Source organism: Diachasmimorpha longicaudata, chromosome 2 (assembly GCF_034640455.1).
Source record: "Diachasmimorpha longicaudata isolate KC_UGA_2023 chromosome 2, iyDiaLong2, whole genome shotgun sequence".
Lineage (NCBI taxonomy): Eukaryota > Metazoa > Arthropoda > Insecta > Hymenoptera > Braconidae > Diachasmimorpha > Diachasmimorpha longicaudata.
In genome coordinates, this window is record NC_087226.1 from 6,276,092 (window position 1) to 6,293,874 (window position 17,783).

General features: G+C 36.0%; 1 protein-coding gene across 6 annotated transcripts in view; it reads left to right on the plus strand.

The window, feature by feature from the left end:
• The first annotated feature begins 182 nt into the window (after positions 1-182).
• LOC135172548 (spectrin beta chain, non-erythrocytic 5) overlaps positions 183-17,783 on the plus strand; it is a 40,082-nt gene continuing 22,481 nt past the window's right edge. For 5 of the 6 annotated variants that reach the window (XM_064138632.1, XM_064138633.1, XM_064138634.1 and 2 more), the window contains exons 1-3: positions 8,850-9,007; positions 11,703-11,947; positions 13,242-13,409. In XM_064138632.1, coding sequence (XP_063994702.1) covers positions 8,938-9,007; positions 11,703-11,947; positions 13,242-13,409 — 483 coding nt within the window. In that variant the 5' untranslated portion in view covers positions 8,850-8,937. Of the gene's footprint in view, positions 566-8,849; positions 9,008-11,702; positions 11,948-13,241; positions 13,410-17,783 lie in introns of those variants that run through there. The other variant, XM_064138637.1, reaches the window with a different exon arrangement.

Genomic DNA, 17,783 nt, shown 5'->3' on the forward strand with positions numbered 1-17,783 from the left:
AAATTTCCTCAGTAGACGCCTCCACCATGAGATACGATCAGATGGCGCGGGAGAGAGTAATGCTAACTTTCTGAATTGTTTGTACAAACGGCAAGAGGGGATATGGCGGGCGGGAAACAAGTAGGAATGACCGGACAGTGGAAAGGTGGGGAGAGGGGATCAGTGGAATGGAACGATGTCGAAGAGCGGTCTCGACCGGCCAAGTCCCGATGCCGCTAAGCCCCGGGCAGGGCCCCCGCGCCGACAACTTTTAGTTATTCGCGAACGTAGTTAACGTGAAAACCTCACCGCACCCCCGGCATGTGTAATGGTGCTCGTTATTTCCTTCAAGTTCACATTTCAAGTGCAAAGTTTTTGGTGAAAAAAATTGTATACATATAATTGAACGACAGAATTGTAAACAATTCATCGAGCATTCGATCCCGAATCACCTCGACTACAGTAACTGTTACTTATTCTTGGATTTTGTTGATTGTGTGATTGTCCAGATTCAGGAATTTTTTTTTCACGCCACACGCAACGACAAATTCACCATTTTTTGGATAAATTCAACGAACTGAGGAAGGTATGTATCAACTGCGTTTGCATTTCAAGGACGAGTAAACATTGAATTATCCATTGGCGTATGAATTGACTTACTGGAATCCCCAAATTATCAGGAACACATTAATCGTACGATAATAATACTCATTTCATCGAGAATATTCCGTACGTAATTGCGAATAACACACCACGTGGGATTATACAGTTTACATCCACCGATTATCAACCGGTAAATGCGTTCATTGAAATTCCAGCTCCTTCCGAAACAATTTACATTTTCCCACCGTAAATAAACCATCACCATAATTGTCTGGATATCCGGACAATTCCGGTCAATGATCAAATAAAACTTGGAGCACTCGATAACCCTTGGGCCAAAGGCATTTGTAAATTTAACGATTGAGATGCCAGAGTGCATGAAAAAAAAATTCTGAAAAAGTCGTTGGCAAGCCCAAATTCCACCCCTCGGTAGCATGAAAATAACCGCTTTTCATAAAACGTTTAAATATATCACCAAGAAATATTCAGGACATCCTTAACGTCACTATCATAAAAAAAAAGCATGTAAACAATTTTTTCCCAGGAAACATTCAGTTGACTTGATATTCAACTTGACTTGACCAATAAAAAATTGTCATGCGGCAGATATAAAATTTTTTTTTTCATTTGATACGAACTGGGCTCTGCTGATCACCGATGTGTGGCCCTCATTTTTATCCCTCTCACTCTCTCCCAGAGTAAATCTCTCCTCTCCCCCCCCCCTGTCCCTCTGATGTTTTTTTTTTCTCCACTTCAGTTCAATACGCATGTGTTCGTAATCCGTATAAATACAACGGAGCGTACAATGCAAGGAATCATGTTTTTGGTACTGTGTGAGTGGATATTTCGATTGTATTTGTGAATGTGTACGAATACGAAGGAGAAGTTTTCGTTACGGAGTTGCTGGACCGCTCTCGAGGCACCGTGGGCACCTCCCTACTTTAAACCCAAGCGGTATAACGCTCTCTCGGTTGGCAGCCTCTCCTGGTCTCTGAGAATGAAAAGAAGGAAGGGGAAAGGAAGGATAGCTTAACGGGTACGAGAGTCCTGGGATCCCGTGACTCTCTGCGTCTCTTTTCCCTCTGTTGATTGCCGGACGAATTTTTTTGTGTGTCGCTTTTTCTTCTTTTTTTTTTCAGTTTTTTTTTCTTCCCCCGGTTGGGCTTAAGAGGACGGCGTCGTTTACTCGAGAACCACATGGCGCCCTTCCTGCCCTTTTTCGTGGAAACACCCGCGCAAAATTGATACATTCTGAAATATTTTGTTCACTGAGGTACCGGCTGGTAGAACATTTGAATTCTTCTGGAATGAGTTTGCCGTCTTTTTGGTCGGATTTTCGAAAATTTGGGAGGTTAGTTTGCGGTAATTAATTGCGTTGATAAATTTGATGAGTTAAACGCTATGTGAATTGCGCTTCTCATCGCTGATGATGTCTTATCATCTCTTTTTTTTTTCTTGAAATCATGAACACACAGACGGATTAATTCGATTTATGACTCAGGTTTTAGAGACGGGGATTGAGTGGAAGTAGCGGAAAAAATGGCCTTGCTTTTGCATGTATCAAAGTGAATGAAAGAGATAATAATTAAAAGATGCCTCAGCGTGATGTCTGACCTCTGTGACTTGCACGCCCATTGAATACGTTTTTGTGAAGCAGATTCTTTCGAAAAATTGTCGCGTTGGACAGATTACATGCCGTTTCTTTTTTATTTTCGTTACATCGATCTCGCCCACATGGTTTGGAGGTTGAGCTTCGACACAGATTTCTGGACAAGTTTTTTTTTTCTGGGACAAATGCATTCTCAATAGTCTCATAACTGCCATTGAGATTTCCTTCTTTGGAATTCACAGTATGCAAACAACGGACAGATTACCTCTCAGAAAGACTTGTAACAACATGAAGAAGATATTCGTGTTGTGAGTTGTGGGATTTGAGGACATTGGTCAAGTCTATTTGAATGCTAAGACTTTTGTTGTATATTGGCTATTGTAAATATTTCGTTTGGTAGATATATCAGCTGTTGGAATATTCCCCATTAGTCCAGAACGTCTCATTGCATCTCACAAATTTTCATTTCTAAAATCCCAACAGATCGATTTATTTCACCAAATCCTTATAATATACCCCTCAGTACTTCCCCCAGGAACTAAAGTCTCTAAGCAGGTGTTTCCTCGGTTTTTCCTTCGAACCCCTAATTTGGGAGTTTCCTTCACACTCTTACACCCCGGCATCGACCCCTTGACCTGATGAGGCCAACTCTCAGAGATCATCCTCCTCCGATCCAACGAATTATCGGATTTGAGTCTTTCCTTTTTCATCCTCAACTCCTCACTTCGCAAGATCTAATTGCAGATCAAAGTTGAATTGTCTAACTGACAACAACTGTTAGGAACATATCGACAAATGACGTTTCACTTTGAATAACTATTTCGAGAATATTCAACTTGAAATTCCTTTTCACAACTGGAACAAACTTTGTCATCGTTAAAAAATTCAAACTTTTTCTTTTGAATTTTTCAGAGTAATTTTCGAATCGTGTAGTACTGTACTCTTGTACAGTTGTGCCCCCAAAAACCATGGAAATTATGGTCGTACGAATAGCTGATTTTTCTACCTGCTTGGAATGGTAAATTGTCAGTAGTGAGCGTGCACTTTAGAATTCACTTGGTCGGTGTCGTTTTCTTCCTCGTTTACCACCATACTTTCTATCGGCCTTTAGACACTCCAACGACCTACCATTTTTTTCATCATTTTTTTTTCCTCTCTTCTCAATTTAGCTTGTTGACAGTTACGGAGGACGGTGTGTGGACATTGAACGAGGAACAAGAAAGAGGTTGCGATGATAACACGAGTATTTGTGATAATGCTCAGTGAGTTCTGTCACAGAGGTACTCATTAGGATCGTTTAATGAAACATCATTATCATGATTGATTGGAGTATCTGATATGTCGTGATGAGAAACGCTTCATTTACTGGCGATAATTTTTTTCTGGTTTTCTCTGCCGATGGAAATTCGTTTGGCTGATGATGTTATATGGGTAGGGGATGGAATGCGGTAAAAGTACTGACAAGTAGGAAATTGATGAGATTGGGCAAATTGGGAACCAAAGTTCAACGTCGCTGACGAACAATTCAACTGTAATTTTTAACCATTTAACAATCACCAGTTGTGAAGTTTTACATCTTTCCACAAAGTGAGAATCTCAGTGAAATCAATCATTAGTATAATACACAATTTCACCAGTAACTCGACGTATTGGTTTCCTGATCTAAAAACGTTAGAATTTAGGGTGTACTTTCGGCAATATTTATCCATTTTATTTATTCATTCATTTCATTGAATTAAAATTCTTAGAATTCATTGCAAATTCATAGTTAGTGTCATGCTGGAACAAAAGTACAGTGCACTCATCGACGAGAATCTTTCATACACGATCGTGTCTAAGACCTCAGTATAGCTACTTTCACCTCCATTTCATAAAACCACTACCGTAGCGTTATTTTACACTCGTATTTGCCTATTTTTTGAATTTATCATTAATCATATCTTCATACTTTACGATGGAAAGAATTATCGAATTTTGTTTTCGTAAATGATTTCTTTAATGCCAATATGGGGTTCACTTGCGACAGTTTTATTTATTTATTTACTTTTTTTTTGTGAAAAATGCAATCCCGACAAATTCGAAAGTACACACGTAGACGTATATGCATTGATCGTTTCGTCCCGGTGGCGTAGAATGTCAAGTTTTAGAAACTTGGCTTGGCTTTCACACGGTGACTCGCTAATGAACAGTATCGTATTTATTTATTTTTTACTACAATTTCATTTTCGCTAGAAATTACAGTTGCTTTTGTAAATTGGTTTGAACTTGTAACTGTAGTCTAAATGCATAATTGGTAATGAACCTTTGAAAAACTGGGCAATGCCAGTCAACCTGAGCATTGTGTCTCTTTTGCATCTGCCACTTGGCACTGTTCTACTTTTTAATTTTCTACAAAACATGACATAAACTTGTGGTTTATTATTCGTAGCTACCAGCAAAACATAAATTTATGAGAAATTTTCTCTGGTGGATATAATGAATTATTCATCATTCTTTCTATTTAATATGTTTTTATCTAGTTCTTTGATGTCCTATTTCTGCACTCGTAACGACGAATGAGACAATACAAATTTGTGATTCGCTGAAAGAAGAAACTGCAGACTCATTCTTCGCAAAAATACTCTTATTACCAGGAGATTAGTACAATGCATGTGCCCTCTTGATGAAATTTCATGCAACACGTTATCCCTCAATTCGATGTTATTTCACAATGAGGAACTCCTTGTTGTTTTTCGATTTTGTCTTTTGATCCAACAATTTGATACCCTCCATCGTTGCTTCTAGAGGAGTGGATCCTAAAGAGTAGCATTCCATTTTTACTTAATTCATTCAATTTTTGTGATAAACATTATTATTTATTTTTTCAATATTGAAGACGTTACGCCAAAAAAAGGTCTCCAAGGGACCAGGATTTCTCTTCAGCGATGAGCCAAGACCACTTACGGGTTAACGTTCTCCAATGTAATCATGAATTGTCTCATAATCCAGTCTGAGAACCCTCTCGCATTCTACCCGACACGATGGATGGAATGTGTCATATCTCTGCATATGTAATTGAGCCGAATATCACGAACGCATTATTAGAACCAATTTCATTCTTGATCCAGGCCATTCACCCGAAATTCCTGAATACATTATTTCATCAGATCCTCGTGTTTAGTTTGTTTTCTTTTTAATCTCAAGGTTTATATTAACCATTTTGATTGAATCATCAGATTATCGAAACGTTAATATATTATTCACTGAAATTTTTATAATGCCTTCCATTTACCGATATCCAAATGTTCATCGGTAAGAGGAACGTCAAACCTTCCAATTCTCATTGTTAACAGCAACATTTGGACAAAATATAAAGTGGAAAGGGGTCCAATACAGGATTAAAATTCTGATCAGTATTAAAAATTACATTTGGATACGAATTTTAATCGATTGACAATTTTTACAGATAAAATATCTCTGAGGGTTCTGTGTATTTTTTTTTTTAATTTTTAATTTTCCTGAACTAATTACCCGGTGGATAAGACTGTCACTGATGTCAGGATAAAATAAAATTTTAACGACGAACTAATGTCGGGGAAGTGAAGGGGTTTATCACACGAAATATACTTGCAGTGGAGTCCAATCATTCGATCTTATTACCTATTCACGCAGGACCAAAATATATAGGGGTAATAATAATAATAATAAATGAAAGCTACAGTGTCCACGAATGATTAAACGAATCGAGCATTTAAAAACTGACGCGTATCTAAATAACGATATGTACATTCTTTGAAGATTCTTTTTTCCCTCAACGTTTAATTTTTTCTTCCTGTTTTAATTTGGAATTTCATGCAAATGAGACTTCGTTCGGTTGAACTTGACGAAGCCTCTCAGTTCTGTATTCATACGAATCGATGTACGGCTGCTCTTATAATTGGGACAGGTGTATTCGTGCCAAGGAGATGGCTCATCAGTTAGAAATTCTTTGATTTTGTCATCCTCTGTTTTATTTCAAGAAAAAGTCAATGTAATAGCTCCTTGGAATCGTGAACGGAAGTGAGATCATTTCAGAGATACAAAAAAAATTGCATCATCTGAATTCTATTGAGAAACGAGCTGTTGCTTTGTTTCTAGTCTCATTGAAAAGGAAGTGCAAAATTACATTAGTACATTAGATTCAATTGTAATTCGCATAAGTCGAGTGGTCTCACCGGTTGGGTGAAGGTGTTGGGGAACAATTGTTCAGGAAATTATGAAGATCACGAAGCAAACGTGGGGTTTATGTGGAAGGATATAGTCCTTGATGATGTTGAAGTTCTAATCTGAATGGAATTATTTTTATTTTATCAATACTCGGTGTATAAAGCAGTACCGTTGGCTTTGTGGAACCTGATAAAAAAAAATTGCGACTTAGGGAGCGTCAATTGATCGAAGTTCATTGATGCGATGAGACTTGGTGAGCGCATTGACGCTATTCAGAGCTATGACTGCCTGTGACAGCTATAGGTGTGGATTTACGTGAAATAGAAAAGAGGTGAACATGAATAATCGGAGTGTTCTCAATTGAATTATAATGCAAGTCATGATGACTTGATCAATTTGTATGGCTCCTCACTTTATATTGAAAAATATCTTCTTTATTATACTTGACATGTTTTATTTTCTGATTATCTGTGGAGATTGAATTGGTCGTTGGTCGGTGGTCATATCTTCCAGATGTAGTTTATATCAGTTATGGTCTTCCAATGGTCTTCTTGAGTGATTTGTACATAGAGAAGCGGTATTGTGTCATATGTTTCAAGACACATTTCCAGGAAATTGCGGAAAGACGATTCCCCAATGCGAATTGCGTCGATTATTCCACAATTTTCGCTGATTAATTTTATTTATATACGAGGGTTTAGGCCGGTTCTACTCCTATTTTAAATTATAAGGAATAAATTATAAATAACTTTCCAAACTTTGTTATTGATTTTCTAGATATTCCAAATATATAAATATATATGTTCTCATGAAGTAAGCATGTGCGAGCCAGTTGCTTCGCATCGACCGGTTCAATGATATTCTTAACAAATATCTGGCTGTGTAATATATAATTGCAATACATAATTAAATAATTATGTATGCATCTACTTGGGACTTTCTACGTTTTCCTAATATAACAAACACCTATTCTAATCTGAATGGAGTGCTCGTCTAGTTTCTCAAACATTTCTAGCGATAGAATTCTTCCACAATTCAAAAATTTATGACGCCATTTGAATAGAAAATTTTTTTTCACGCGTCATAAATATTTACTTTGTTCATATTTTTTTCGTGGGCTTATGCCAAACAAAAGTTCCATTTAAATAAACTAGTTGAGAGAAAATCACATCTGTCGCCTCCGAAGTTTTACGAGACCGCATTACGCGCAGAATTTCATTTTTTGATTGACAAAATGAATTAGATTTCGACTTTACCGATATTCATTTATGTGATGTACTTCTTTAAATAGAATTTGACAATATCTACGAATTCAGTCAAGTGATTTATTTCATTTTTGCAATGAATTGATTATTTCAAAAGTGTCACAAACGTCCTGATGTTTGTAGAGAACTCCGAGTTAAATTCACACATATATATTATCTATTGCCGTAAAAGGTGTGATTTTCATGCTCGATGATAAAATCCCATCCAAACTAAACTCCATTGGTGGACAAATACCTGTGCACACTCAGCTGTCACGTCAGCGATAATAAAAATCAAATTTTCCTACATTTTTAGTCGATAAGAGGTTTCATGGGAAGCGATTCCCATCATGAACCAACATAAAAATACAGCATGACTTCACCCGTTTTAAGTTTTATCACTTCTGTTTGCTTTATCACCGCACGGTAAAAAATAGACACATAATAACTCAATTCAAATATGTGATTTTATGCAGCCAGCATTGAGGCTTTGATACGAGGGATAAAATGACATCTCAAATTTCACTCGTAGCATGTCACCTCATTCAATTTATTCGCACATCTCTCTCAGTGAAAAACTGGAATGGTCGTGATTCGACCAGCGTATTTCCGGGCTCTGCCCAGTGGAAACATCCTGGACAGAACAATAATGGTAATCCGAGGTCTACAACTGAACAATACCAACGTTTTTACCCCTGATAATAATAAAAATTCACATCTCGCACATTATTTTCATTTCCAAGTAAAATTTTTTCTGTTTCCTTGAGTTAACTCGGAACTCACAACTTATCCAATACTTTACCTATTCTAGTATGCGTGGTTCGTCACACTTCTGCTATTTCAAGTCAGTCGACCGTTATAAAATCGATTGGAAAAATTGTTGGTGTTCAGTCGGATGATACATGCAAATGTTGTCCGTTGTTACGATCAATTTCACGTAAATTTGTTGGGAATGTTATTTTCTTTTTCACTGGTTGACTGGGTTTTCAGTTATTTTTTTATTAATTTGTTTCCACTATGTGATCTTCATAAATTCTCGATTTTTCTTTACACTAATGTATATCACCTGAATGTTCCAACAACACTCCCTAATGCAGACACTATCAACACGCACACTTGTTGTGCGTGATAAGAGACGTGTTAGTGGTCTCTGGCTAACAAACCGCAATCATCAGTTACTCATGGATGTTCGGACGTGTTACACTGTGAGATATATATCTGTGTGAGGGTATTTTTTGCGAGGATAATGTTGGTTTGAAGCTGAATCATATTAGTGACTGAAATATTCGTTAATTACGTACTTGAAATTTATTTACAATGAGTTATCGTTTCGTTGAGTATGAGTCGGTGATGGTTTCGGTAATGAGTGGAGTTCCATCTTCTTCAAGTGAGTCAGTCAATGAAGAAATTTCAAAGTACAGTTGTGTATAAGATGTTAAGTTAGATCGTTATTCAGGTATTTATTTTGATTTTTAACGGTATTGGTCAGAAGAAACTTGCGACTGGCCACCGCCCGAAGGCCTTTCCACTGGTATTTATATTTTCTACGCAAAGTATCGATTGTAAAATGAAAAAGAGAAATGAAAAATTAAATTTTCAGGTAATTGTTAGGGTCGTATAATTGCCCAGTAATTGTAATAAGCCGTTTCACATTGTTATGGATGACATGAAACTGGAATATTTTGTCTTGTTCAGGTATTTGGGCCCCACAGGCAGCGTTTCAAATTTCTACGTTTATTCATTTTTGTGTGTTTGGGAGAATTGTGGTGATTCAATGTTCTGGCTTTATCTCCCCTACACGCACGTCACCCAATTTTCAAGTATTATCAAACCAGTCAGAGTGCAAAAAAAAGTGATAGTGGGTTATTGATTTCACAATCCAGACGGTGACAATTGATTGCACTAAATCCCATGATAATGACGTGTTGTATGCGACAACCTTTGTGGAATTTGAAATGTTGATAGAACATATCTGAAATATCAGTTGATAAATGTTGGTCATCACTTGGACTGTTAGGAATTTCTTGAAATTTCAATCACAATATTATTTGAATGATGTTGTGAGTTTGAATTGAATTTTCCATGACAGTATTCGAAGACTTTCTCATTCTCCTCAGAAATTCCAGGGATTGAATTTTGCATTACAAACTATCAGCGGTTTTCCAATAAAAATTTGATTATTTCAAACTCATTCTGATAACTGAAGGTTAAGTTCAATATTTTTGATTTAAATCCTGAAAAATCAATGAAGATCAATGAAAAAAAATGTATTAAAATTTTAGTCGACGTTTTCGTATAAAAAATCTCAAAGTTTGAAAAATTATCGAGCGATTCGTGAGATATTTCAATGCAATAAATTACGGAGACTAATAACATCGAAATCAGGATGTCATCAACCTGATTTATCGAACAAATATTAAAATAGTATAATATAGAACTTTGTACGGCTGGCAGTCTTGACACCTCTGCAATTAGCAACACGTTCTTCTGGCCGTGTTTCGTCTTCGTTCATATCGGTCAATTGTAACTCGATGTGGCGACACCGGTCGTGGGGTTTTTCTTCCTCAACACGACAAAGTACAACGGTGTTATGTATGTATATAAATGGGATACATGGGCGTAACAGACGACCGGTACTCGTCACGCTTGGACAATTTACGCGTGTGAGCTCGCACTATGAAACATACACTTGCAACTCATCCTCAATCAGTTATCTCGTGAAATAAAATTATGGAAATTCAAGGGATTACCTTTTAATTCACGCTCTTATCGTTTTACTTTCATGTTGATGGGATATTTCCACTTAAAATTCATGGAAAATGGAATGGCCGGGAAAAAAGGTTGAGGTTCAAATTAACCGAACCAATTCGATACGATTTTATTAGAATTTCCAGTTTTACTTTTCTACACTAATTTATTTCCTGACAGGACTTTCTACCATATTGTTTAATGTTATAATCCAATGATGGTCATTATCTTTGTAGTTTATTATCAACGCATTTGAACACGAGTGGAATTTGAAATTGCATGTGTTGCTTTGCTTAATTAAAACGATCATTCTCCGTTTTAAACATAAAAAAAGTTGCAATTGTTGGAATAATGGTAAAAAGAAATTATGGTTTATCTATTGGGCTGATGTGCATCCAACTTTTTCTCTATTTGATCTATATTTGAATTTCAAATAATTATTTTCAACAATTCATATACTTTTCCGAGATACAGAGACCGCTGTTGATATGATTAGGTGTTTTAATTTTCTGACGGATCTAAAATTGTCCTTAACCGTCTATCCCTATCGTTCTGGATGTCGGATCTTCCATTTCTGTCATATTGTTTTAAAACTGACCTGTCTACCATTTACTGGGTATAATTTTATGCGAATTCATCGAGATCCATGAAACTCGTCCCGTCACAGCAGACGTCTAAGGATAATGAGGTTTTTAATTAAAAAAAAAAATCATTTTATTGTTGATTATTGAATTTTGCGTACATTCGTAACTAGTGAAAAGCACTCAATTTACTCGAACCCACCAGTTGTTTACAGCCTGTTCTTCGTTACCACTCGAGCTGTTTATGTTTCAGGCATAAAATCTTGAAGATAATCCTGTCTGTTTAACTTATAGATCTTCAGATTACAGAATCATTTGTTGATATTTGAAGTATAATTTCTAGTAGGATACGTTCAAAGATATCCATATTTAAACATCAAGTTTCCAAATCATAAATTTTAATCCGTATTGACCTTACGGTCAGTATTTTTCTGAATTACAAACTTGAAGAGGTTTGTGTTAACAAATTGTGACTTTGTTGATAAAGATAAGGGTCAAGGAGGACTCGTCCATGTTATTTGTCTAAATGAATACTTAGTGACTGCAAAAGATTTTGATCAGAGAGAAAATTCGGTTCTTGGGTCTTGTACGAAGCAAAACTCGTGGTAATAAACAAGCTACAAGTGAAATCGTTTATTTAAAGTTTCACTTTTCATTTATTTTCGTGATGTGTGAGACGAAAGGGCAGGAAGTGGGTGTGGTTTTTAGATTTATTTCAGGAAGTTTAAAAATATTGAATGTTTATTTTCACAGGGGCACAGTATGAGCCCGGCGCTGGACAACGCGCCCTACCCCAACGAACTAATAACATCCTGGTGGACGATTATACACCGTCGCGGATCAACAGATACCGAGGTGGCACTCAAATACAAAAGAGAATGACTCAGAGGGAGGATGTGCTCAAGTTTGAGCAGGGGAGGATAAAGGCCCTGCAGGAGGAGCGTCTGCATATTCAGAAAAAGACGTTTACAAAATGGATCAACTCATTTTTACTCAAGGTATGTGTTAGTTATTGAAGTTAAGGTATTTTGTGTGGAATTTTTAGGGAGAGAGAGGACATGAAATATAAGTACAGTCATTGTTCTGGAATCCTGATCCAATTTCCCTGAGCCCGGAATTTTCCAATTTTAAAGTACTTGAGTAGCGAAGTGATGAAAGGAGATAAGTTGATTTATCTCTGAATCTAGTTTTTGAGTCATGTCTCGAAATCTAAGAGAGATAGCGGAATTTTTGTAAGAACATTTATTTCAGTACACAATTCACTCTACAAAAAAGGTTCTGACCAAAATTTTCCTATCTTTCCTAAATTTTGAGGTATTCATCAAAAACTGAACGATAGATAAAAATAACTTCGCTGTACTACTTGGTTATTAAATTATTCGATAAGTGTAAGTGTACATTTGAAAATTTTGTTAATACTGATTTCATTTATCGGATTGATCGATTTTTTTCCATTACTGATGGAGTCTACTGATATTTTTCAAATTATTCACGTGACATTGAAACACGTCTTCTGGGGACAACTGTATGAGTGGAGTGATTAGTATCTGCAATTAGTCAGACAAACACTAAAATTACTGTCAAAAATTTATCAGCTTATGACCATGTTTTCCAATTTGAAATTGGTCATATCTATAATTCATTTATTTCTCAAACATAGTTTATCGTTTTCAGTTTTTTCACATTTTTAAATGGCATGTTTAGCATGCTCATATACGTATAATAGTGTCATCTCATTTGAATATTCATTAATATCATCTTCAACCTGCGGATAAAAGAATATCATCACTATTCCGAATACTTGATGATAATCCCCCCAACTCCCGAATGTCCACTAAATATCCATCAATTTCCCTAAATCCATGTTATCTTTCGCCTGAAAATCTCAATATATTGTTGAAAATCAATAGGAATACATATTTATAAGATCTCCTTTCCATAAAAATCGTGGAAATGTTGGACTACGCTCGGTGTACCACGTCCATCGATAGCTCCATATGGGGGTCCATATTCCCGTCCTTTATCTTCCCATTATTTCACTCAGTCAATTCCACATCTTAATAAAATAAACAAACCAAAATTCATTGTGGAATGTATTTTCGAAAGAATTTTGTACATTTGATTTTGTAGTTTTATTAGCGAAAATTTATCTGAAAACGATACTACTCATATTTTGTTTTTTTTTTCTAATTTCTTGGACGGTCGAGGCTGATTATTACCTATCCCTTTTGTCGTCCTATTATTGACCTCTCGTATACTCAAAGAATTCATTATTTCCGATACCATTTTCAGGCACGAATGGAAGTGGAGGACCTGTTCACAGATTTAGCAGACGGCAAGAAACTACTGAAACTCCTGGAAATCATATCCGGTGAAAGACTGGCAAAGCCGAACAATGGACGTATGCGAGTACACAAGATCGAGAACGTGAACAAGTCCCTGGCGTTCCTGCACACAAAGGTAAGAATGAGAGGAAAAAATAATCATTGGTATTTATATTTTTTTTTTCTCACACACACGAGGTTGACATACTCCCAGTCCAGAGAATAGAATAACGTTGACTTCTCGGAGACAAAGGTCCGTGTTGGTGCCTAGTTCTCCATTTGATCGTTGACTGTAGTCTTTCGATACCATAAAACGCGTGCTATAATCCACGATAATTGTAGCATTTAAATTGAACACATAAAATTAAGTGAATCCTTGATTGAAATTAATTATTGACGTTGGATGACGGGGAATCGATGGGGAATACTTGTGACAGAGTTGCGATATATCGATAGTTGTCGACTTTCAGTGTATAGTCTTTTTAGAGTAGGATAGACAGTAAGCTGAAGCCCCTGATGTGTAAACCCATCATGAATGGCCTCTATGCTTCATGGCTTATGACATAATGAGTTTTACATTATTATACATAATGCACACCATGCAATGCTCATAGAGTCTTGCGAATATCAGGAGGGGGAAATAATACTATGCGGTTCTTGGGAGTTGGATGAAGGAACAATGTTAGCTCAAGCGTGAACGTTCAACAGAATCATCAGTCCGAGTAGGCAGAGCATTGACCACAAAAATGTGGAAAATTATCCTGAAATTCCATTGATAATCACCGAGTGATTTCCAATATTTTTGCTGTATGGGGAGTCAGCCTCAAAATCATCATTTGGATTTACAATTATCCCGAAAATACGACGTTATTTATCGGAATCTGAATATCGTTATCCTGTCAAATAATCAACCATTGAATTAGTCAATAGTCGAGTGAGTAATTAGTCAATAAAACATTCGAGACAGTATCAAAATTTAAATGTCTTACGAACATTTTATGCATCAAAGAGGGTAATGTTTATCAGGTATATCCACGTGCCTTTTGCAGTTTAATTGGAACTTCTCTATCGATCGATTATAATATACTATACGCTATATAGATAACGTTCGAAAGATAATCCAAGCGAATCCTCAGTCTATTTCTAGGGAAATTAATATAAATAAGTTCTCTACGATTTTGAATAATTTATTTAAAAAGTCGCTTAAGGTAAAATGGGGTTAATATAATAGTTTTGTTGTTCAATTGCAGAAAAAGAACACCATTTCAAGGGGAAAAAATAACCGAATTACTTAGTGATCCTTAAATACTTGAAAAAATTAAATCTGAAATTCAAATTGGAACGTTATATCAGTGAAGTAACATCGCTCAATCAATCAAAACGCTTCCTTCACGACTACGACTGTCACATGATTCTATATTCGTTAAAGTCCTTATCGATTTAATAGGTGGAACAACAAAATAAATTCATTCAATGCTAAATAACACACGACTCTTCTTCACCACTTGGATCTTCCCTAAGTGAATAACCAATATCTCCATCCTCCATTATATTTAATTTTTTTTTTACTGTTTTCATCTTACTCACTCTCGTAAAGCTTCGCCGTGAAGATCTTAACGGTACACATCATCAAAATGGCTCTCGCTTTTCCCTTATTAGCGATTCAAACTGAAATTATCGAGGTGAACAACATTGAAATTGTGTATAACTGTCGTGTTGAAGGTCGTTACGTCACAAGTATACGGAAACATACTTGAATACCGCAATTATACATTTGCCGTCATAAATGATATGAGCATTCTTATCAACCCTAAAGTAACAAAATTGACCTGTGCAATTATGAACAATTCTCAGTCTCTTTAAATTCCCTGTGTAATTACTCGGTCATTGCATCAGTTTTAAATTGTAAATAGTGATTGTAAAATGTCTTGGGCACGTCAATGTCCCCAATTTTTGGTTTGTTTCGTGGTATTAATTCCCGTTGTAATTAAGAAAGCATGTTGACGCTTCTTGGAACATTGGAAGGATCATATAGTGTACAAGTTGAAGACTTACTCCAGGGTATTATTATAATGACATTTTTTGTATTCTCTTTATCTTCGATACTCCATAAATTCTACGTAGCTGTCATGGGTGCCCAGCGAGCAAGGTGGGCGAGGTGCGGATGCCTGTTAATATGGGCGAGATGAAAAGAAATGCAAGGAAAAGAAAAAAATATATATATATACATACGGGGATAAAAGCACCGATGGAACTGGTGCAGCGGTAAGGTCAGTGACCGTGCAAAACTCGCTAGACCGTGAGTCTGAGGCCAGTTCAAGAAATATGTTGCGAAGTGGGTGTTCGAGGATTCGAGAGATGATGAGATTGACGTTGATGGGTCAAAATTTTCGGTCGAAATTTCTCGCCGATATGTCGTAAAGAGGATTATTGAAAATGAGAAGTATTACGCGATGATAAAACATTCCAGTCTGTACACAAACAATTGTGTACTAATTTAAAAAGGAATCTCACGGAGTCAGCGACAATGCAATTATTAATTGCGTTACAGCTGCGGTGAAATTAATTCATGTAATTGCGGTTTGAGAAAGTTTACGTCGCACTTGGTATTCCCATGTTATGGATCGTGGAGGAAAAATATTTTCGAGTGATGGACTTTTTGTTTGATGTATAATCGTGAATCATTCGTCTATATATAAGACTGACGTAAGAGCTCTTTTGAATAATGAATGCAAATTATAAATCAATCCGGGGAATAATTATTCATTGAGGATGGGGATCGTCGTGTACTTGAAAGATTCCGGAACTTCTAATTTATTATCAAGTCGGTCATCAAGAGAATTATATCAACTAAAATAGATAGATGCAAACAAAACGATTAGTTGAGGGATAAATTGATTGGATAATGACAAATATCGTTAAGCAAACGACAAATACAATAATCGGGATATGTCAAGAGAAATACAATGGGACGACTGAAAGCCATTACAAATTAATAAGCGTTCATAAAAAACGTAAATGACTGCGTCAGTTCCAGTATGTTGTCAGCGTCACCTAATAAAAATATTCCTGATGAGTCTTAAAAGTGAATAATTCTATGGGGTTTGCATTTAACGAATTTTTTGTTAATTCAGCACTTTTTTTTAATCTCTCAATTTTTGGTGTAATTTTCCCTGATAGGTATATTTAGTTGGTCATATATTTTAACTGCAAGAAAATCATTCAGTAAAAATTGCAGAATTCAACATTTTTCCCACCGATTTCGGAAAAGATAATTAATTTTTATTGAAGATTTCTCTCTGTGTAGTAGGCGAAATTCAGTAATTCGTTGGTAATTCATGGGTTTCAACAGCTTGTTGAAATTCACTAAATAATTTTCTCCGTGGACATTGCACACATCGTTTTACAACAAATAAGCGATATACCAGGAACTCAGTTGCAGACTCGTATAACCATATATGACAGAACCGACAACTGTCGATGGCAAGAGCACAGTGAATGTAAGAGCGTCTCCAAGACAACGGAAATGAAACGTTGATCGGTGTCAATGAACGTAAAATGAGTAGTTACTTTTTCTCGTGATTCTTCTCTGGCCATTGCGAAGTAACATTTTGTGTTCATAAAAGGGAACATATAAGGGACCTTGATAGAGTGGTCAGACTTAACGTGGGCACTTCTAAGACAATTTTCACAAGCAGGTGCATTATAAAAAAGTAAAAGAGAGTCTGAAAAACGTAAACGTTTTAACACGTGAATTATAATTCGAGTGATAACAAATTCATTTGAGCCAAGTAACTGCATTGAAAAATGAATACTTCCCACTTGGTTCAATTATATAATAAGTATTTCCAGACACAAGCAGTTTAATAAAATTAATGTTTTACATCAGTGTATTTAATGAATGAGGGGGGGGGTTCACCCATGTCTGCGCGAGTTTATTCTTATTTTTATTTGTTGTTTAACGAGAAGTGCATTGCATTATTTCTAGTACTGCATGTGGATTGATTAAATGCTTATCCACTGCCAAGTAATCTAGATTAAAATTATAAGAAGTAGTGAGAATTTTTTTTTTCCATTTCAATGGCGTAAATACGATAAGATTTATCAGCTCTTATCTATCATCAATGGAATGTCGATCGTAAATACAATGAGTTAAATCGAATTCTATTGCAGCCTATCTACCTACCTGAAATATATTAGATGAGCATTGCTAGATTGCTACGTACATTAAGCGGTATATTAAAATTAGGAAAAATTGTAAGAACAGTTTTTGTTGTTTATGGTGTCTGGATTTATTCCTCTCAGGAATATTCTTAAGATGATAGAGAAATGCGTGTTGGACTAATCTACTCTTCAATTACTTCACTAGTAAATTGAATCCTAACACCGAATGATTTTAATTAGTTCCATATTTTCCCGTGAAGTCATTATTACACACGAGGATTTCTTCATGACACTAGACACCACAAATTTCTGCTACTCATGATGATGCATCAGATGCATAAAAGAG